Genomic DNA, 21,496 nt, shown 5'->3' on the forward strand with positions numbered 1-21,496 from the left:
AGCCTCCTGGCTTTTTCTTATTCATAACTCATTTTTTTTCTTTTCAGAAGATCATAGAGAATCTGTTTTATTCTAAGAATGATCAACTTTAGACCTTTCTCAAGTCTCCATTTTAGAGTTTATACAGACAATTACTGGAGTTCAGTATCTAGTACCAGTGTTTCAAAACTGTACAAGGTGCACACTCCACAATACATGTGGATGACAGGGAACCTTCAAGAGTCCTGGGGATTGAACTCAGGCAGTCATGCTTGGCAGCAAGTCATCTTTTCCTTTCTTTCTTTCTTTCTTTCTTTCTTTCTTTCTTTCTTTCTTTCTTTTCTTTCTTTCTTTCTTTCTTTCTTTCTTTCTTTCTTTCTTTCTTTCTTCCTTCCTTCCTTCCTTCCTTCCTTCCTTCCTTCCTTCCTTCCTTTTTCTTTTTTGGAGACAGAGACTCAGTGTGTAGCCTTGGCTGGCCTAAAACACGCTATGTAGACCAGGATGGCTTTGTACCCATGGAGATCCACCTGCTTCTGCCTCTTGATCTTTATGCCCAACTCTCTAAAAGGAACTTTCTAACCTATTTACACCTCACAGCAGGATTCACATCCCAACGTCCATGAAAATGGAGTTCAGAGACGTGAGTGGTCCTTTTGAGGGAGGCCGGTGTGGCTTCCTCCTGACTCTTCTCCCCTATCAAATGCGCCTGTGACGAGCACACTGACATCCCCAAGCAACCCAGCATTCTCTGGCTTGGCTCTGGGCTAGAACCCATGGGGTCCCTCACTGGAAAGGAAGAACACAACCCTCTTAGAGGTGCTGTTTCCTGAACTCCCTGCTATGTATCCTGAGATCTTTCGAGACAGGGTTTCTCTGTATTGTTTTGGAGGCTGGACTGGAACTGGCTCTGTAGACCAGGCTGGCCTCGAACTCACAGAGATCCGCCTGCCTCCCAAGTGCTGGGATTAAAGGCATGCACCACCAAAGCCCGACTGTCTCCTGAGATCTTGACCCCCCTTCCTTCCTCTTGTCCCAAGCCCCACAAGGACCGAAGCTTCACATGGGTTTACTATGTCCCCTTTATGCCCTCTCCGTCCTGTACAAACATACATGCTCTCTTCCTCTTTATTTCCTTAGCTGCTCATCAACCCAAAGTCTAGAAGAAAACGATGATGAAAAGAGGAAAAGAGTGTACTATATCATAACAATTATATAGTCACACAAGACGTCTAGCCAAACCTTGTAACTAGGGGCTGGAGATGACTCAGTGCTGAGTGTGCACTGCAGAGGTCAGTACCCAGCACTCCCCAGATGGTTCATAATCACATAGCACCCTAGCTCTAGGGGATGCAAACCCGTGGGATTGCTCAGTCACCTGTACTCACATGCAAATACCCACGCACTGCACATAATTCAAAGTAATAAAAATAATCTTTAAAAAACAGAAAGCATGTAAGTGAAGAGTCTCACATTCAGTGAAGCTCTGTCAAGAGAACAAAGCACTCAGATGCTAAGGTGTCACTGTCCTTGACCAGGCCACTGGTGATAGCACGTGGTAAGAAGTACAGATTATAAGCAAAGTATGGCCTTGTGAGCAGAGCAGCCTCAGAGCGCACTGGGTGAATAACCAGAGGTACAAGGTCTTTTTTCTTTGCTTTTTCTTTTTTGGTGTGTGTAACCCTGGCTGTCCTGGAACTCGCTCTATACACCAGGCTGGCCTCAGACTCAAGAGATTTGCTTGCCTCTGCCTCCCAAGTGCTGGGATTAAGGAGTGTGCCAAGGCCACCACCCGCAATTTCCACATGCAGCAAGAAAGTATGTGGCCTGTGAGAAACTGAAAAGTATCCAGGGACAGTGCTTACTGTGTGCTGTGGTCTAAGTAAGTGATCACTCGGTCTGCTTCCTCTTCTAGACGCTTACTCACATGGTTAAGGTATTCTGGAACCTTCCAAAAAAATTAAACATCATGACAAAAACATTTCTCACATTATCCATAAGACGGTTTTCTGATAAAATTGAAGAAGAGCAGCAAACACATTCAAGTCAATATTTAATAGATTTCCAGGGTTGAGCAGGATAGGAAGATGCGAGTGACAACTAGGAGGCCAGGAGTCACCTCTAAAATCAGTGCCTAGGTTACACTCGCTGCTTACTACAAAGTGTTGAGGGATTTGATATCTACACCAGTGGTCCCTGTGGGTAGAAAGCCCAAAGCCTAATGGCAACCTGGCGCCCACACGCGAAGCTTGTCAGAGGTGATACCTCCCCTGTGGCCAGAGATTGCAAACAGACATCAGTTGTCTGGGGTGAACAGTCCTCAGGGCCACCTGCTAGCATGGCTGCAGATAAATCATCCTCTGACAGGCTGGACAGGTGACTGTCTATATTCAAGACTCCCTTTAGGATTGGACTCCAGGATAAGAGAGGCTCAACAGGTCAGGTGATACTGCTACTACATACTTCGTTACATGGAGTTTTGGGGGAGAATTCTTTATCAGTGCTTTTCACAGATGACATTTTTCCCCCCAGAGACAGGGTTTCTCTGTGGCTTTGCAGGCTGTCCTGGAACTAGCTCTTGTAGACCAGACTGGTCTCAAACTCACAGAGATCCGTCTGCCTCGAGAGTGTTGGGCGTGTGCCACCACTGCCCCGCTACAGATGACAAAGTTTGATTCTTTTAATTATTTATCTTTCATATTTAGGATTTATTCTTTATCCTCTTGTCTAGATATGTGCTCCTTTGCTATTCCAGAAACTACTTTAGGGAAGGAGGAAAAACAAAAGGAAGAATGTCTTAAGGGAAAAGAGTGCACTTCTACAGGAGCAGTTTGTCCCTGAGGACTTCAGGAGACTTTGCTAAGTGTGTGCACAGGAAGGAGTGGCAGTCCTTGTGAGCGGCTTGTGAGGAGTGGGTTTAAGCAAATGCAGTCGCATATCTCACCTCCCTGTCTTGCATCAGCCTCTGGCCTTCTGCGGCGTACAGACAGTTAGTCTCTTCCAAGAACTTCAGTTCAAACGAGTCTTTATACACCTAGGGAATGAGCAGTTACTGACGAGCTTCTTGCAGGAGCCTCCCTTTTCAAGCACTAATGCCCCCACTTTCTGAGCCAGCAGGAGCAGGCTGCAGATGTGCTCTCAACACTAATGTTTATTTAGCCTTTGAACTTTGGTAACTGATTTTACTTTTGCTTATGGTGTATTTTCTATACTTCTCAACCTTTGCTTCTGCGGCTCATGTGTAGTGTGGGGTTAGCCTCAGGCACTCTCTCCTTAAGGACTAGAGAATCCCATTTCAACTCATACTTTGGTGATGCTATCCCCCACTTACAACTCTGATGCCTGCATTTACTTTGGGGTAGGCACCTGCAGGTGGCCTCACTCACCTGGAGATCCGAGAGCATGCTTAGCAGACTGCGCAGCAGGCTACGGTCCACAGCCTCCCCACTCCTCTCACGCCCAATGAGCAGCAGGATCCCATCAATGGTCTTACTCTGCGCCATCCTGTCGCTGATGATATGGTTCCTGAACAGCTCTAGGCCCATGTCCCTGACAGGCACAAAGCAGAACAAGGTGTTAAATTAGGTCAGCAGCCAGGCAGTGGTGGCACACGCCTTTAATCCCAGCACTGGGGAGGCAGAGGCAGTCTGATCTCTGTGAGTTCAAGACCAGCCTGGTCTACAAGAGCTAGTTCCAGGACAGCCTCCAAAGCCACAGAGAAACCCTGTCTTGAAAAACCAGAAACAAACAAAGAAAAAGTTAGGTCAGCAATGGATGCTTCACATGCACCAGCCACAACTGCTATTTTATCCAGAGCTTGAAAAGCCTCTCATGAATGCTTGTTTGGCCAGTCCAGGAAGCCTACATGTCTACCCTCAACGAGGTTATTTCCTGAATTGGTCAAGTTGACCACCTGAAGAGGTAATGAGATTCCCCGTGTCACACAGGCATGCAACAATCAATTTGCTTTTGTGTGACTCGGTTGCCTCTGACCATGGCTCACCATTCTTCTTGGGTGAGCCACAAGGTGTCTCCTCCCCCTGGACTCCTTTGTCCTGTTTGTGCCCAGCAACGTTCTCTCTGTTCCACAATCCTACTTCCTCAGCTTGTAGCTCGGGAGTTTTGGGAAGGGCTTTGTGAAGCTACTGCTCTAACACAGAGGACAGCAGGGTTTGTTGGATGCAGGAGGGCACTCACCAGATAGAAGGCAGCATGGAGTTCTGCAGGACATAGGTGCGATCCAGAAACAGGAAGATGCTTCTTATCATGATCTGAGGACCAGAAAGGAGTGACGCTCACCCCCACTCCCCCCACATACCCACTCCCACACACACTCTTCCCGCCCCCGCCAATCCCCACTCCCCTACACCCCAACCCCCTCACATATGCACTCCCCCAGTCACGTGCTGACCCAAGTTCACACTGTGTGGGCCACTCTATATTAGCTGTCTTGAGTGTGTTGAGTGTGGCAATCACCTCTTGATAGAAAACCCTCTCACATCAAGTCCCCCATTTTTATAAATTTGACTTTTTCTTCTGGTATTTTTCAGCCCAGACTACAGGGATTTTAAAGCATTCAACCTCAAGGACTTGAAATTTAATTTTCTCCCAACTGATGACACAATGACACTTTTTTTTTTTTGGTTTTTCGAGACAGGGTTTCTCTGTAGCTTTGGAGACTGTCCTGGAACTCACTTTGTAGACCAGGCTGGCCTCGAACTCACAGAGATCTGCCTGCCTCTGCCTCCCGAGTGCTGGGATTAAAGGCGTGTGCCACCAATGCCCAGCTCACAATGACACTTTTTAGTTGGCTGATCACTAGTCTTTTTTTTTTTGAGATGGGGGGGGGTTTCATGGCCTTAAATTCCCTTATTTTCCTGTTTCTACTTCCTAAATATTGATTACAGGCTCATACAGAACCTCCGTTCCACCCTACCTCCATCCTTTTGGTTTTTCCAAAACAGGGTTTCTCTGTACCTTTGGAGTCTGTCCTGGAACTTGCTCTGTAGACTAGGCTGACCTTGAACTCACAGAGCTCTGCCTGCCTCTGCCTCCCAAGGACTGGGATTAAAGGCTGCACCACTATCGCTTAAATTTTCTTTCTTTTTTTGGGGGGGCGGTGTTTTGAGACAGGATTTCTCTGTAGCTTTGGAAACTGTTCTGGAACTAGCTCTTGTAGACCAGGCTGGTCTCGAACTCACAGAGCTCCACCTGCCTCTGCCTCCCAAGTGTTGAGATTAAATGTCTGTGCCACCACCGCCGGATCACTTACATTTTCAACAGTTAAGTCTTGCTACATGGTCTCGAGGCTTGGACTCTAGAGAGAACTTTGTTGCCAGGACAGCAGAAGCACAGGCAGCGAGCTGCCCTTTGCCTTTGGCGCTGAACCTTGATTTACCAGCTGGAACTGATCCCACCGTCTGGTGAGACTGCTGACATCTGAAAACACCTTCCCTAATGGACATTCTTGTTTTCAAACCCACATGGCTCAAAACTATCATCACCTGCTCCTCATCGTTAGCAAGCAAGCACTCAGTCTACTTGAAGAAGCCATATACGCGATCTTCTCTCACAGGTCACTAACGGGGTCACACAAAAACTCATGTATGGGAAGACAAATTAGACACCTCCACAATGTAAGGTTTTGCCATCTAACTACAGTGAGGGGCTAGATTCAGGTAAAACGGCAATTACACACCTGGAACCTCTTGAGAACTTAGGAGGCCGACTCCTATGTACACACTTGACTGCTGACCCAGAGGCAGACGTGACCAGCACCCCTTCCTGGAAGAGTGTGAGGAAGCTCACCTCCCCACCCTACTCTAGCGCTCAATTGTGGTGAAGGGTCCCTGCGTTCAGGCCTTGAGTTGGTGGGAAGGCAGGTTAAGACAGGTGTGAAGAAATCACTACATCTGTCTACAAGAGGCTGTAGAATCAGAGTACAGGTGGGCAGGTGTGAGCGAGCCAATGCACGCATTCACAGTGGTATCGACAGAGAACCGGCCAACGGAGGGTTGCAAACTTACCATTTGTCTGCAGTGGTCTTGCCAGCACGTGTTAATCTTCTTTAGAAATAAGACGCTGTCTAGTGAGTCTGTGCAGACCTGCTAAGGAAACTTCAAACACACCAGTCCATTCCATTTTTGCAACGTTCACTTTAATCTCAGCACCCTTCCCTGCTAGATGTCCTTCTAGTAACACGGAAAGTCGGATCATCAAACCACTATACAGTGTAAATCATACTACAGTCTGAACACTCGTGTCTCTAGATCCACAGTGAAAACCTAGTCCCAAGGCAATGGTACCACGAGGTATGAAAGACACCCGAGGGAACTGCCTCATCCTATCTACAAAGCAGAAAGCTCTTACCAGTGGAGTCTACTAGCGCCTGGGTCTCAAGAGCTCCAGTCTCCAGTTTACAAATGACTGACAGACCTGCAGCTCCCAACCCACGAGTGGCCTAACCCTGCCCACTGCCGCATCGTTTCCTTTTGTAGTAACCTACCTGACTCATCCCATCCCCTTGGAGCTGTCTCTCACTGCTCCACCTTGGCTTCCATTCTCTCCTCTCTTCTCTGCAGGGTTACTTTCCATTCCTGCCAGCTGACACAAATAACCAGGCGTAAGTGCTTCATCTGGGTGGCTGGATTTCACCCGCTGAGGCCAGGACATAGCATAACTCCATGATGGAGCTTCTCGAGCGGGTGTCTGATGGGGCCTGAGTGTGCCACAGTCAACAAGCGTATATAATCACAGGGAGAGCAGTAGCAGCTTGCCCAGGAAAAACCGTGTTAGAACACTAACACAAAGTTGTATTTATGACCAAATTACACACTCTGCTAGACTCTTAAGTGTGCATATGTATGCCTGAATGTGTGCTTTTGGGAGTCTCATTCTAGCCAAGAATGGCTTAAAATGAAGCAATCTCCCTCCCCTCGTCTCCCACATGTTGGGATTTCAGGTGCTAGCCACCACACTGTGCTTGTCTGTTTTTGAGTCAGGATTTTGACATACAATCTATGCTAATGCTGAACTTGAGGTCCTTCTGCCTCATTGTCCTCAGAGAGGAGATTACAGGCTTGTGCCAGTATACACGGCTTAGGACAGACTATACATACATATATAATTATACACACACACACACACACACACACGTGTGTGTGTATTTATTGAGATAGGATCTCACTATGTACTCTGGCTGGCCTGGAACTTGCTATTACGATATTACATAATTGTATGCATGTATGTACATATGTATGTATGTATGTATGCATGCATGCATATGTATATGTGTATAGTGCCCAAAGACAGCCCAAAGGGGTATCAGATCCCCTGGAACCGGAATTATGGATGTTTGTGAGCCACTGTGTAGGTTCTGGGAACCAAACAGTCCTCTACAAGAGCAGCAAGTGCTCTTAATTGCTGAGCCATCTCTCCAGCCCAACTTATTTTTTAAATTTTCAGTTTTTTTCCAAATGATTTTTTTTTTATTTGTATATGTGTGCTGGGGCCAGTACCCATGGGAGCCAGAGGTGTCACATCACCTGGAGCTCAAGGAAGCTGCCTGACATAGGTCCTGGAAATGCAACACGGGTCTTTGGCAAGAGTGGTACATACTTTTATCAATGAGCCACCTCTCCAACCCCTGGACTAAACTTTTTAGAAACGTGAAGACACTGAATGTGGGTTTCTAGAGGAGGGTTTTTCTTGACTGTTCTCATCTGATCTTTGAGCTTACTAACACAGAAAACGCAGCCCCTGAAGGTGGAAAGCACCAAGTGTCCTGTGTTCTAGTGCTGTCAGCCACTTAACTAGCACCACCCACGTTAATGAGTTCAAGTGCGGCAGGCCACTCACACTCAGCTCACATGAGGAAACACAGCACACCCAGATGGAGGAGAAACGTGCTAAGTGTGCCACAGCCAGGGCAGAGCAGCACCAGATCTCTAGCCAGTCAAGGGCAGCGGTGAGGGCAGGAGGTGCCGGCCCAGCCTCAGGAGGGGAAGCTAATGCTCAGGGAGACAGGGAGGCCACACACAGGCACATCTGTGCAGCTGGCCATAACCACAGGTCTCTGGAAGCATAGTCACACATCTAGACAGTCAGAGGAAAGGCCAGTCAGCTCAACTGTCAGCACGCTACCCTGGGAGAATGTTTCTATGATGGTAAGATATATATATATATATGCATACACACACACACACACACACACACACACACACACACACACACACAGACCAGACCAGACCACCATTTGTGCAAAGCAAGATAAAGGTCAGTCACAGGGCACTCAGCAGGTTGAGAGATGCCACAAGCCTGACGACGACCTGCAAAGTTCCTGCTGTGTTCATGCTGGCCAGTAGGAGCTGTGTGGCAGTGCGCCTGCTGGGTCTTTACGCTTAAAACACCTGGCAGCTCAGGTGTCACCAACAACCGGAGTTGTTGTTCCTGGTCTAGCATCTCTAAGGTGCAAGGGTCCACTGTCAATGCTCTCTAAGAAAAGAGCTCTGCTAAGTAACTCACACAGGCCTCCAGATCAACCTTTTCTTGATATTTTCCATGAAAAAAAGTACCAAAGAGTGAACTAGTACCACAGAGCAGGGTTTACCAAGATCCTAAGCAGCCTGCAAGAATTCAGTCAACTCCAGGAGGCAGGGCTTACAGGCTACCAGTGCCAGAGGTGAGTCACTCTAGGCAGTGAGGAGATGCACAGGTGACAGAAGGGGCTGCGTGGCTTCTGCTGAGGCAGCCAATCCTGTCTCATGTCAGTCCCTGTGAGTGACTTGCACCATCGGGGTGCAATAAAAACCCCACAGTGACCTATGCTGCAGAGGGTGTCCACTGCTGTCTGCAGCGCCAATCCCCAGGGCCCAGGGGCTGCACTCATGAATCACTGGCTGCTTGTCTTCAGCATCTCAGTCAGGTGGAGAAAATCATCTAACATGGATCTATTTTGGGCCGTGTCATTACCATCCTCCACTGGTCAACCCATCAGTCCAAAACTGCACCACTGCAGGCCAAAGGTGAGTTATCCCTCTTTTCTTTTCCGGAAGCCTGTGGCAGCAACTGTTGATTCCTGGCTATGGGATCCTCTCACTCTGCCCGCCATGCTTCCGCACAGGCCATCCAACTGCGCTGGCTCCTCTTTGGGCTTCCTCAGGTGCACATGGTCTTTTGTTACACAAACGCCCATCTTTGTTATCTCCACCAAAGGGAAGCTCCAAGGCTGAATCCTGTTACTATCTTTGTTATCTCCACCAAAGGGAAGCTCCAAGGCGGAATCCTGTTACTCACAGTACTGTTTCCAGGACCTAGTTTCATGCCCAGTGGCACATAACAGCTGCTTTGGAAATTTGTTAGGTGAAGGTTCTAGACTGCATGCTGGCCAGAGTTCTAGGCCAACTCATCACTCTGCCCAGGAGATCTTCACATGACAGTTTGATTGAGCTCTTGCTTAGAAAGCTGTAGTAATTTAGAGAGCTGTGCAGCTTAAAGTGCACCTCCTTGGCGGCATACCCAGAGTCACATGCAGCCTGTGACCTGGACTGCACACCAGGCTGTGAACAGTTCTTAAGGACACACTTAGCGTTCCCTCAGGCCCAGTGCAGTGCTATCCTCCCCAGCCCCGGCCAGGGTTCTGCCTGGTTACTGCTCTGCTGCTGTTAGCTGCATGTGTCTGGGTTCAAGACACATAGTCACTAAGGACATCTAATGTGTTAGTTCCTTTTGCCTCCTGTAAAACAAATCACGACTCTTATAATCCTGGTTTGTTACCAAGGAACAGTGTCTCTGCTCTGGGCTGTGATCCCTTGCAGGGTTACTTTTCTATAATCCATCAAGACATGGGGTTGGAAACACAGGCTTGCTAAATATGTGACCACTTTGGTCAACCCACAGAGTGGGATTAATTGGTAGGAGGATAATTAACGTAGGTAATCATCTCGGCCTAGGCTGCCAGGCTCCTCCAGTGCTCTGAAAGGGGCAGACATATGCCTCACTGGTGACTCCTGAGTGAGGTAAGAGTGTGTGCTGGAAGGTTCCTCTAGGTGTGTGGTCACCATCACATTGTACAATCTCTCAGCTGTGAGTTCAGAACAGTTGCCAGAGACTACAGAGGCTTCCTGACAGAAGCCCATGTGGTAGAGACCTAGACCATCAAGGCCTCTACGTCCAGCAGAACTGCTTGTTTGCGGCTCTGCGGGATCAGGATCTGCACAGCTGGCAGGACCATGCTTCCTTTGATGAGAGTGAGCCACAGGAGGCAAAGGATTCCTGAACCAGGAGAAAATCTTCAGTAGGCAGGTTCTGGGACTTGTTTTATACATGAAAGCATGGAGTCAAAGAGTCAGCATGAGCTTCACACATGACATTTGTGTCCAAAAACTGGCAACAGGTTTGGGGACCAGCCTGAGGTCAGGTCATACAGATGTCCCTTGTGGGCATGAGTCACCAGATGACAAGGCAACAAACCCTAAGCTGCCTTCTGCCCTGTGCTGTGTACATACAGCACATGCCGGAATGAGTCCCTTTTTCAGCTGGGCACCACAGCCACCACTCCTCTGAGGTACAGTCTCAGACCAGACAGGCAGGTTCTCCTGCCTGCCCACAAAAGCACACAATCCACCAGGAGAAATTGGATGCAGCAAGGATCTGAGCACAGTGCTCGTGCTAAGCTGATCTACGGCCAGATGGTAAGTAGGGACCTGATTCCCACAGCTACCCACCTGTGGGAGCCAGGAGAGCCCCACCTCCAGATGATAGGTTCTGGACACCCTGACTTGGGCCTGTGAGACAATGGGCAGACAAACTACAGGACTGTGCCCTGATTCCTGCCAGACACCACCCTCCACAATAAAATGGGTGTTTTTGAAGGAGTCACATTTGTGAGGACTTGTCACATAGTATAGAAAATGAATACAGACAGTTTTTATTAAAGGACGGAATTTAAACTTTAAGGCATTTTCAGAAAATTCCCTAAATACTCCAACTAGTCGCATAAGTGGAGACTGTTTACCCTCATGCATATCAGTAATTTAGATGTTGCAAATTTCACTTAAAATTCTATTGTAATGAGTTATGAAACAAACTTAGGCCCTTTGTTCTATAAAAGAGGATTTAAAACTTATTCCTCGGAACATTAAGAAACATTAGCTCTTTATCTCACTTAAAAAAATATTTGTGTAATAAACAAACATTATGAGGCAAAAAAAGCAAAGCAAAAAAAGGATATTCTCTGAAGGGAAGAATCTGGGCTTGGACGTGGTCTTCACAGACCTGGCGCAGCTGCTTGTAGAGCGTCGGGGAGACTTTGTGGGAACAAAGATTTTCAACAGCCTACAACAAAGGGAAAGATGATTGCTCAGCATGAGGGTCAAAGCTCTCAGAAGCCGGGAGTGCGGATGCCACCTGGTACTCAAATGACCTACACGCAAGCCCAGAACTGTGGGCGCTTACCGCACTTGCGCGCAGCCCAGTGATGGCAATGGACAACAGTGAGGGGCTCATGAGGTTACACCTGGCACCCCAGGACCTCGGAGGCTGGCATCTCAAGTCTCCAGCTTTGCCCTACTTCAGTGGCTTCTCTATCAGGCTGCACAACAGTACCAGGACACTAAAGCAGGTTTGGATCTTGTGGCCATTTTCTGATTCTCTAGGTGGACATACATTTATTTACCCTGAAGATGGTCATGTGAACCAGGCAGTGACAGAGGGGAGCAGAACTCTTGCTCAAGCCTGGCAGGGCCTCCACCTATGGAGCGGAAGGTGGAAAACTGATTCCTGAGTGACACAGGCCAAGCTGTGATGACCCTGTTTATTTACTGATTGATTTACAATTCATTTGTTTTGTCTTAATGAAGAAAAGACAGGGTTTTTTTTGTTTTTGTTTGTTTTTTTTTTTTTTTTGAGGCAGGGTTTCTCTGTGTAGCCCTGGCTGCCCTGGAGCTCATTCTGTAGACCAGGCTAGCCTTGAACTCACAAAGATCTGCCTGCCTCTGCCTCCAGAGTGCTGGGATTAAAGATGTGCGCCACCACCACCTGGTGAAAAACAACTTTTGAAGGAGAAAAAAAAATTAAATATTTCTACCTACTAAAGGAATATGCACACATTCTCACCAGTCCTAATTAAACCCCTCTCAAATCTTACTCGTGTGAAACATAAGAAGAAATGTCTTCTACCATAATAGTTTTAGAACAATGGAGGAACTTTCCACCAGCCCCTTTCCCTCAAAGTGGCCCCACATCTTATAGCAGAGGTTCTGCCCCAGATCATGAGCCAGTTCACGTATTCAAGTACTCAGTCACTTTTGCATGCCTGATGCCTGCCCACTTTGTTTTTGTAAAAATCGAGTTTGTGTGTGTGACAAACTGTCCTTCATAGGACAGCAATTTCTAAGGACCATTTTCTCTTCTTTTTCTTCTTCAGATACCCTCACTTTGTAGCCCTGGCTTCCCTGGAACTTGCTATATATGGAATAGGCTGACCTCAAACTCACCCGAGTTCCTCCTGTCTCTGCCTCCCGAGTGCACCAGCAGTCCCAGCATATGAGCATTTTCTGAGTGCTGACTCCCGAGTAAAGTCAATAACCCTTACAGCACTTTTCTAGCTGTGACATGTCACTGTCACTTACTACTGACATGAAACCCTGAGATTTGTTTTGTTTTTAATATTAAGAACACCTCAAAATGGGCTGCAACCCACAGGCAGTGCTGACTTGCTGTAAGCCTGAGGACAAGTGTGTACCACCACACATGGCTTTTAAGACTGTTTCTAAATTCTTGTCTTGATGCAAGAAGGGTCAAGTCAGCCTAAGACAGTGTGCTGTGGGCATTTAAAAGTTACCTCCGAGGAGCAAGATTTGGCCCAGCAAGCAGAGGTGGGATGTGGAGATTCTGGAGTCTGCTGGCACCAGCTCACAGCTGTTCCTCATAGCAACTCATTCCTAAACATATTGTTCACATATTGCCAAGGGTCACTCCCCACAGCAGACTACTTTGTGACCAACCGACTGTGCCTGGGCCATGGCACTGAGTGCTGACAAGCATGGGCCGTGGTGTCCAATGCTGTCCATTTGTGCTCCTAATGTCACCTGCATGTCTTTACTGCTGCTGAAACAAAATGTTTCCTGTGGCCTTGTCTAGTCCCCACAAAATGACACAAGGAACTGCAGGAAGCTGGAGGCCAGGGCTCTTTTGATGCTCATTAAATTCAAACTCATGCAGATTCCTGTGCTGGAGTTGAAGTCACAGAAAACAGGAGCAAGGAATCGTGGACTGTGTCACTAGATTCACTGGCAAAAAGGACACAAAGGCAAACCAGCACCAACTGCCTGGCGAGCTTGCAGCAAGCTGCACACATACCTAGTTACCCTGGAACCAGCCGCTACAAAGAGACATACTGGTATGGGGGGGGGCCAGGATGACCCTGAACTCACAGCAGAAGACCAGCAAGGCATGACTGATGGCACTTTCTGTGGCAAGGATGGTCACATACAGACTTGCTGTCTCCCTACCCCTCCTCCTCACCTCTCCCATTCCCACCTGGAGTAGCGCTGGGATACTGGACCCCTCTAGATGCCCACCTGAGAGAAATAAATGACAATGTGGAATGAGATCAGGACTCAGAGACAGGCCACAGGAAACTCTAGGAGACATGTGTCTAGCACTGACTATCAAATCTAATGCTGACCTAACCCTCAAGAAGACCAAGGGAAGAGCTAAACACACACAACTGCAGAGTGCTGAGCAGCCCCAGGGCAGCCGCTGGGGGCCAGGCAAGTCAGGTATATTCTCTGCCTCTGTAGTAAACCCACTCTCTACTAGTGTAGGGCATCCTCGAAGTGGTTACAAAGCAGCAATACTGATCTGTTGCAGGATATTGGATCACAGTGACACCCCAAGACAGTGTTAATAAAGTTAACCTTGACTCGGGGCAGAGCCAGAGGCTAGTTGAGGAGCATCTGTCAGAGTACACAGAAGACCTGGCTTACGGATAAAGAGGCACAGGAAGGAATAGGGAGGGACTTGGGAGATTTGTGAACTTTTTGAACTTCCTTTTTGGTCTAGGAAGTGTGTGTTCTATCAGGTTTTCACCTCAATATCTGACCCCAAGTCTTCATTGGTAATAGAACAGCTCAAATAAAACAACACTGATTGCCCACCATTTCCCTGGCTTTCCCACACCAGTTTTAGCCAGTCCTAACACTTAGTTCTAACAAGATCACGCTGCTTTCTCCTGAGTAACATGCCTGACAGGAGCGAACCTTTCACCCTGTTGTGCACTCCAGCCTAGAGCCGGGCTCTCCCTGGAACCTGGCCACTCTGAGGAGTTTGTTCTCAGGCTGAGCTCAGCACTGGGCCTTCCTCTGATGGCTCCTGGAAATACTGTAGTGCACACAGGATAAAACTCGAGTATATAAACCACAGATGCACATAATCCTGAGCAGTTCAGATTCACGTCTTTAAAAGCAAAGAGAAGAGATCTGCACCTCAAAAGCATCCTACTCAGAGGAGGAAGACACAGAAGGTGGGAAGCCAGGGGACTTCTGACCCAGGAACTGACCAATGGAATCCAAGGAACCGAGCAGACAAGTTGCTGAGCAGAGAGCCATGACCAATGGGCCCCGATGTTTACACAGACTTCAAAACTAAAAATTTCCAGCCTGGTAACAACTGGAGCTTTCAGCTAAGACTCTAAGGCAGAGTGTGAAGTACAGTTGCAAACAAAGCTAGAGGAGCAGGTGAGCACACTGCTTGCCCAAAGCCAAAGGCAGCCCCAAGCTGTTTCAGTAACACTGCTTTTCAGAGGCCCGGGGATGGGTCCCCATGGATGCCCAGTGGGAAGGAGGAGCCTGGAAGTGTGAAGTCTCACTGCACATGTGGTATGAAAAAGTCCTTGCTAGGACAGCTAACACTGGACAGTGCAGTGTCTAGGCAACAGGATGGTAAGCTTCAGTAGCAAGACACATTTCATAAAACTTCCGAGTATTTCGGTACTTTGTACAGCTCTTGCTCTTGGTCAAAATCACCAAAATACCCAGACAAAGCACAGGAAGAGTGTTGGGACCTTGACAATGGCTGGAGGTTGATCTTTGGGAGGTCCCAGCTCTTGCAGCTTCCCAAGCAGTTTCCAGTCTGCATACAGGACCCTGGGCCCAGGAGACGAGGGACTGCAGGCAAGTTAAAGTCTCCAGACACCCCAATATGCAACAAAGATACTAACCTGGGGTGAAGAAAGTAAAATGTCAAGGAAAGAACCATCTAGAAGGGTGGAGAAAACAGTGCCAGAGTTCACAAGGGACCTGGACAACTGGAAACCACAGTCAGGCCCTTAGGAAGGTCGGCCTGGGTGGTGGGGTCATGGATGCTTACAGCAATGCTCTGGCCCAGCCTAACGGATTCTAAAAGCAAGACTTAAAAAGACCAGACAGTCTCCAAATAATTTAACTGTATAGTAATAAAAAATACCTGTCATGCCAGTCAGAACGTATAATGCTGACCATCCAATCAAAGATGATCAAATTCTCCTTAATGGGGGCAGGGGGAGCAACCAGAGCCAGGAACACAGAGTCAGCAGGTCAGGACAGAACAATGGTCATCACAAAGATCCCCTGTGTCCAGAGATGAGGCAGAGCTTCACAAGCCTTCAGAAGGACCCCACTGCCCCTTAGGAAGAAGGCAGCATGTGAGGGGACTCACACCAGTGGCAACAATAGAGATAAGGCATGGCTGAGGTTAGACTCTGATGACAGAGGGCTGTAGTCTCAGGAGGACTTGGGACAATCACCAATCACTTACAAATCTTTCTAGAAGAAAACCAAGATGGAGCTGGAGATGGCTCAGCAGTGAGAGTTATTCTTTCAGAGGGCCCAGGTTTGACACCCAGCACTCATGTGGCAATCCACAACTGACTGTAACCCCAGCTGTAGGAGATTCTACATCTTCCATCCTGTGGGCACTAGGTTTGGAATGTGGTACACAAATGTACACACAGGAAAAACATCCACACAATAACAATAATAGTAATAATAATAATGGTAATGATAATGAAAACCAAAATGGTTCCACTAGGGAATATCCTCAAACATTTAAAAAGAAATGTCATCAACTGTATACAAGGAAGAGAGAATCATTTCAAACTCATAAGGCCAACATTACTTTGACACACAACCTGATCAAAGATATAGTAAGAAAATAATATATTAAGACAAAATGAACAAGACATTAACAACTTAGTCCAGTATATAAAAAGATAACAGAACTGGGCACAGTGGCAGACTGCAGCACTCAGGAGGCAGAGGCAGGCAGATCTCTATGAGTTTGAGGTCAGTCTACTCCACATACTGAGTAGTCAGCCAAGGCTACGTACTAAGACTATGTCTCAAACAAACAAACAAAAAACATTTTAGCCAACTAAGATATATCCCAAGCATGCAAGACTGTCTTTATACTTGAAAGTGGAAAAAATTAATGAACATAATGGACAAACTAAGAGAGCGCCCACATATCAATAGATGCAGAAACACACTTCATTAAACTAGGAGCAGAAAGGATTCTCCTACATGGTAGCATCACAATCAACAGTGGTAAAATAAAATGCTCCTGAGACCCAGAGCAAGACAAGTGGCCTGCTTTCTGCTTTTTCCCAAAGACTCTTGCCAGTACAACAAGACAAGGCAAAGAAATAACAGGTACAAAATTTAGAAAGGAAAAAGCTTTCTAGTTACACATGATCATCTGGGTAGAAGGCCCAATAGGATCTACAGGGAATCTACAAACAGACAAGGCTGCCAAGTTAGAAGGAAAAGTTCAATCTATAAAATCAACATATTTCTATATAACAGTAAGAATGACAAATCAGAACTTAAGTTAAGGCAAAAATTCCACAAAAGGTTTGTAACATCTGTACAAAAGAAACGAGAAACACTGCTGAGAAGTATTTAAAAAGACCCCACAGAGTGTCATCTATCTGTCTTTAAGGCTGAGTCAGTTGTCTCTAAACGGTCTAATTGAGTCACCATAATTCCAATCAAAACCATAGCTGGCTTCTTGGAAGAAGCCAGAAAACAGATTCTAAGATTCCTAAAGAAATACAAAGGACCAAGAATAGCTAAAACAACTGTGGAAAAACACAAAGCTGGAGGCCAACCCTTCCTGATTTAATACCTCGTTACACCCACTCCTAGACGGACAGCTGGTCTTGTCTTTGAGAAAGGCAGTTGGGTAACAAAGTGCCCAGCACTGTGTGTGTGTGTGTGTGTGTGTGTGTGTGTGTGTGTGTGTGTGTGTGTGTGTGTGTGTGAGACGTAGCTGGCTAGAAGAGGCTGGCCGTGAATCCCTGGACCTCCTCTGCTTGCTGAGTGCTGTAACTACAGGAGTATGCTATTTTTCCCAGCTATGATAAAGTTTATTTTCTTATTTTTTAGGCAGATACTAAAAGCACAACCTAAAAGAACAGCTGATACACTGGATTTCAAATTTTAAATCACTGTACTTCAAAAGACATAGATCAGTTAAGGGGTAAGTTACAGACTACAAGAAAATATTTGCAGCTCTGGAAGAATACAGACTAAACCCACATATTCAATTAATAGGAAAATAATCTAAGAAAATGAAGCTGGGCATATTGGCTTATGTCTGTAATGCCAGAACTTGGGAGGTTGAAGCAGAAGGGTTCTAAGTTTGCAGCCAGAGTGGGCTACATTGTGAGATAAAAAGGGGGAGGAAAAGAGGGGAGGAGAGGGAGGGGAAGGAAGGGGAGGGGAGGAGGCAGGGAAGTAGACAAAAGGTTTGAATAGTTAACTTCATCAGAAAGGGTACAGAATAGCAATAAATGTATAAGAAGATGCTTAATATTAGTGGGGACTGTAAATTAAACCACAGGTAAAAGTGACAGCACCAAATGCTGGTGAGAATGTGGAGCAAACAGGACCCTATACCACTGGCAGAATGCAAAATGGTACAGTCACTTTGAAAGGCAGGCAGTTTCTGTAAGACCTCGGAGACGGTTGCCTGAGAGGAAGGAGAACACATGCCCACACAAGCTGTAGCCAGCGCTCATAGCAGCTTTGTTGGCAATGCTTCCCACTGGACACCCGAATGTCCTTTACCTGATGAAACCGCCAATTGTACCATGTCCACACTCCTCATTAATAAAAATAATATGCACTTGGGGGCACATAAGAACGGCTTGAGAGAGGGTAGCTGGGGGTGGTGAAGGGAGGAGGAAAAGTGATGTGATGTAATTCTACTTCAAGTAAAAACATATTTCAAAAAGTTTAAAAACCAACAAAACAAAACAAACAAGCAAAACCAACAAAACACTAAACTGTTAGCACCACATGTGAACTGCAAAGCACTATTCCAAATAAAAGTCAGATAACACGAGATGACAAATGCAAGATTCCTTTTAGAGATGGCAGAGTAATCCAGAGCAGAGCAAGGGCTGCCCAAGGCAGGAGATGGGAAGGGATGGCTGCAAGGGGCTACGGTTCTTCGTGGGGATGGAAACAGTCTATATTTTCATGGGGTGCGGGGCGGGGGGGGGGGCAAACAACTGCGTATTAGGCCACTAACACTTACTGGAACAGCCAGTATATCAGTGTAAACCTGTCACCCACAGGAAGATCACCTCGACTTAGGGCAGCCTGGGCTACACAGTGAAACTCTAAAAAATAAAACCAGCCAACTCCACACTCCCTCCCCAGGGGGGGGGGAACCTACTGGAACACAAGTTATATGTAAATTACAATTTAAAAAGCTGATTAAAAAATATCGGGGCATGGTGGTGCATTCAACCATGTGGAAAGCTGAGGCCGGAGGATTGCTGCAAGTTACAGGCCAGGCTGGAATACATAGCAAGCAACTAAGTCAGCCAGCACGTGTAACAAGACTCTCACTCAAAGACAAAGGGGGTGGGTAGAGGTCTGGAGACATGGCTCAGTGGTTTGGAGGACATGAGGACCTGGGATTGGTTCCCAGTACCTATGTCAAGAGGCTCACAACCACTTATGCTCAGGCTCCAGAGGTATCCAATACTTCCGCCTCCAGGCCTGCCCCGGCCTTCACGCCCACACACATAAAATAATAAAAGTAAAATTTCAGGCAGGTGAAGTGGTGCACACCTTTAATCCCAGGACTCAGGAGCAAAGGCAGGTGGATCTCTGAGAGTTTGAGGCCACCTGATCTACATAGTGAATTTCAGACCAGTCGGGGCTATACAGTGAGATCCTGTCTAAACAAAATAAAACCTTAAGAAACCCTCACCCTCAATACACAATCAGCTCACAAACTTAAGACAAAGAACAGACACATGTACCCCAACCTATCACTATAGGTTGGTCGCCCCTTACCCAAAATGCTTGGGACCAGCAGTGTTTCGGATTACAGATTTTTTTCTCCTGAATTTGATACTTGAATATGCATAATGATTTATTGGGGGGAATAAGGTCTAGACACAAAATTAATTCATATCTCATACACCCTGAACACAATCTGAAGGTCTGTTTCTAAGTTTTTCACCACAGTGTGTGCACGATGGGGGACCGGAGGCCAAAGGACTTCCTCTCCGCAGTCTTCTCCCACCTCTCGGAGGGCTCTGAGGTTCGAACACTGGTTGCCAAGCTTGTTCGGCAAGAGCTTTACCCACTGAGTCATCCCACTGGCCCTAGCTTGAAGTAACTTTATACAACAGTTTTAGCATACATTGTGTTCTGTCTGAGGCCAGTCAGATGAGGTCAGCCGTGGATCTTTTTTCATGTGCACGCTAAAAGTTTTGGGTTGGGGAAGTTTTGGATCCCGACTGCTCAACCTGTAACCATTTCCCTTGGGTACCACTGCCCACTCTTCTTTTTGTACTTTCTGTAACTTGGGTAAGTTCACTTTGCAACCAGGATAAAACAAACCGCTAAGTTCATGACTTTAGCGTAACTAATTATATATATACTTTATCATGACCTAAAATAAACTATTTAGTGAACATTATTGTATAAAACCACGACAGAAACAGTCAGCCTGAAACAACATGTACTTTTGACCATTTTTTTCCCTGCTGTAGACACTGACCATCTTTAAATTAAAACTACCAGAATCTGTTTGCAAACCTTATTTGCAACAATTAAACCACAGTGTGTGTGGGGGGGGCCGACACTGGGATCCTCAATTAAACCACAGTGTGTGTGGGGGGGACGACACTGGGATCCTCAATTAAACCACAGTGTGTGTGTGTGGGGGGGGACGACACTGGGATCCTCAATTAAACCACAGTGTGTGTGGGGGGGACGACACTGGGATCCTCAATTAAACCACAGTGTGTGTGTGGGGGGACGACGACACTGGGATCCTCAATTAAACCACAGTGTGTGTGTGTGTGGGGAGACGGGACGACACTGGGATCCTCAATTAAACCACAGTGTGTGTGTGTGGGGGGGGGGGACGGGACGACACTGGGATCCTCCTAGCATACTGAGTTTTATGTGTAACAATCTGGCGTTCTGATAACACTGAAGATCGCTGGAGCCCTGTGGCTCTCGGCCCCCACACCTCCTTTCTCCTGGCGATGGGAAAACTTACACCTCCTAAGCAGCCTGATGTAAGCCTCAACACCCAGCGCTAATCCAGGGCGGCGGTACGCTGGAACACCTGCTGACCGAGGGCTTCGCGGCTTCCTCTAGGGAAGGCTCGGGCCGCAGCTTTTCCCCCCCGGCAGGCGGGCCTCCCTAGCGTCGGCGACCGTGGCTGCGGGAGGAGGAAAACAGCCAGGTGCTCGCAGGCCCTTCGCCGCCGCTCACCTGGTACAGCTCCTCCAGGTTGTACCTGATGGATGTGCTGCTCTGGATGGCCTTGACCGCTTCGTGAAGCTTCCGCCACGTGTCCTGAGTGTAGTTGTCAGGCAGCCGCGGCCTGTCTGTGGGGAGAGAGGGTCAACGGCCGCGCGGGGACAGGACAGGCCGGGGCACCGACGCAGGGCCCGGTAGGGCCAGCCCAGGAGGTGCGGGGTCAGGGCCAGCCTGGGCGCGGGGACGTGGCGGAGCAGGAGGTGCGGGGGGGACAAGTCAGGCTGGAGCGCCGGAACAGGGCAGTGCGGGAACAAGGCGGGCTGGGGCGCGGGGACAGGGCCGGCTGGGCAGCCCCAGGAGGCCCTGTCCGAGCGCGCGACCGGCCGGCCGCCCCGTTCGCTCCTCACCGGAGCGCACCCACCTCGGAAGTTCTTGATGACCAGCTTCCTGGAGCCGCCCGCGCCCCCCGGCTTGGCAGGGCCACCGGCCAACGCCGCGGGCTTGGTGAGGCCGTTGGTGCGGCCCATGAGAGCCGAGACGCTGCCCTTCCGCGGGCCCTCGTCCGCCATGGCTGGGCCGGACGCCGCCCCGCCCCGCGCCGCCCGGCTCCTCCTCCTGCCCTGCGCCCCGTCCGTGCGCGCCCGGCTCCTCCTCCTCCCGCTGTCGGGCTCCGCCCGTGAGCGCCCGGCTCCTCCTCCCGCTGCTCGCGGCCCGGTCCGCGCGCCCGAGGCCCAACCGCCGCGGCG

General features: G+C 48.1%; 1 protein-coding gene across 1 annotated transcript in view; it reads right to left on the reverse strand.

Annotated features, from left to right (window-relative positions):
* The window catches only part of Cul4a (cullin 4A), a 40,589-nt gene extending 19,239 nt beyond the window's left edge, over nt 1-21,350 (reverse strand). Inside the window, exons 1-8 of the mRNA XM_040733592.1 lie at nt 21,172-21,350; nt 20,763-20,878; nt 11,207-11,310; nt 6,003-6,072; nt 4,174-4,247; nt 3,363-3,525; nt 2,921-3,010; nt 1,842-1,924 (exon numbers count right to left, since the gene is read on the reverse strand). Of these exons, the coding sequence (XP_040589526.1) occupies nt 1,842-1,924; nt 2,921-3,010; nt 3,363-3,525; nt 4,174-4,247; nt 6,003-6,072; nt 11,207-11,310; nt 20,763-20,878; nt 21,172-21,319 (848 nt within the window). The 5' untranslated portion in view covers nt 21,320-21,350. The remainder of the gene's footprint in view (nt 1-1,841; nt 1,925-2,920; nt 3,011-3,362; nt 3,526-4,173; nt 4,248-6,002; nt 6,073-11,206; nt 11,311-20,762; nt 20,879-21,171) is intronic.
* Between the last annotated feature and the right edge of the window lie 146 nt (nt 21,351-21,496).

The sequence above is a fragment of the Mesocricetus auratus genome, unplaced genomic scaffold (genome assembly GCF_017639785.1).
Source record: "Mesocricetus auratus isolate SY011 unplaced genomic scaffold, BCM_Maur_2.0 Super-Scaffold_100031, whole genome shotgun sequence".
Lineage (NCBI taxonomy): Eukaryota > Metazoa > Chordata > Mammalia > Rodentia > Cricetidae > Mesocricetus > Mesocricetus auratus.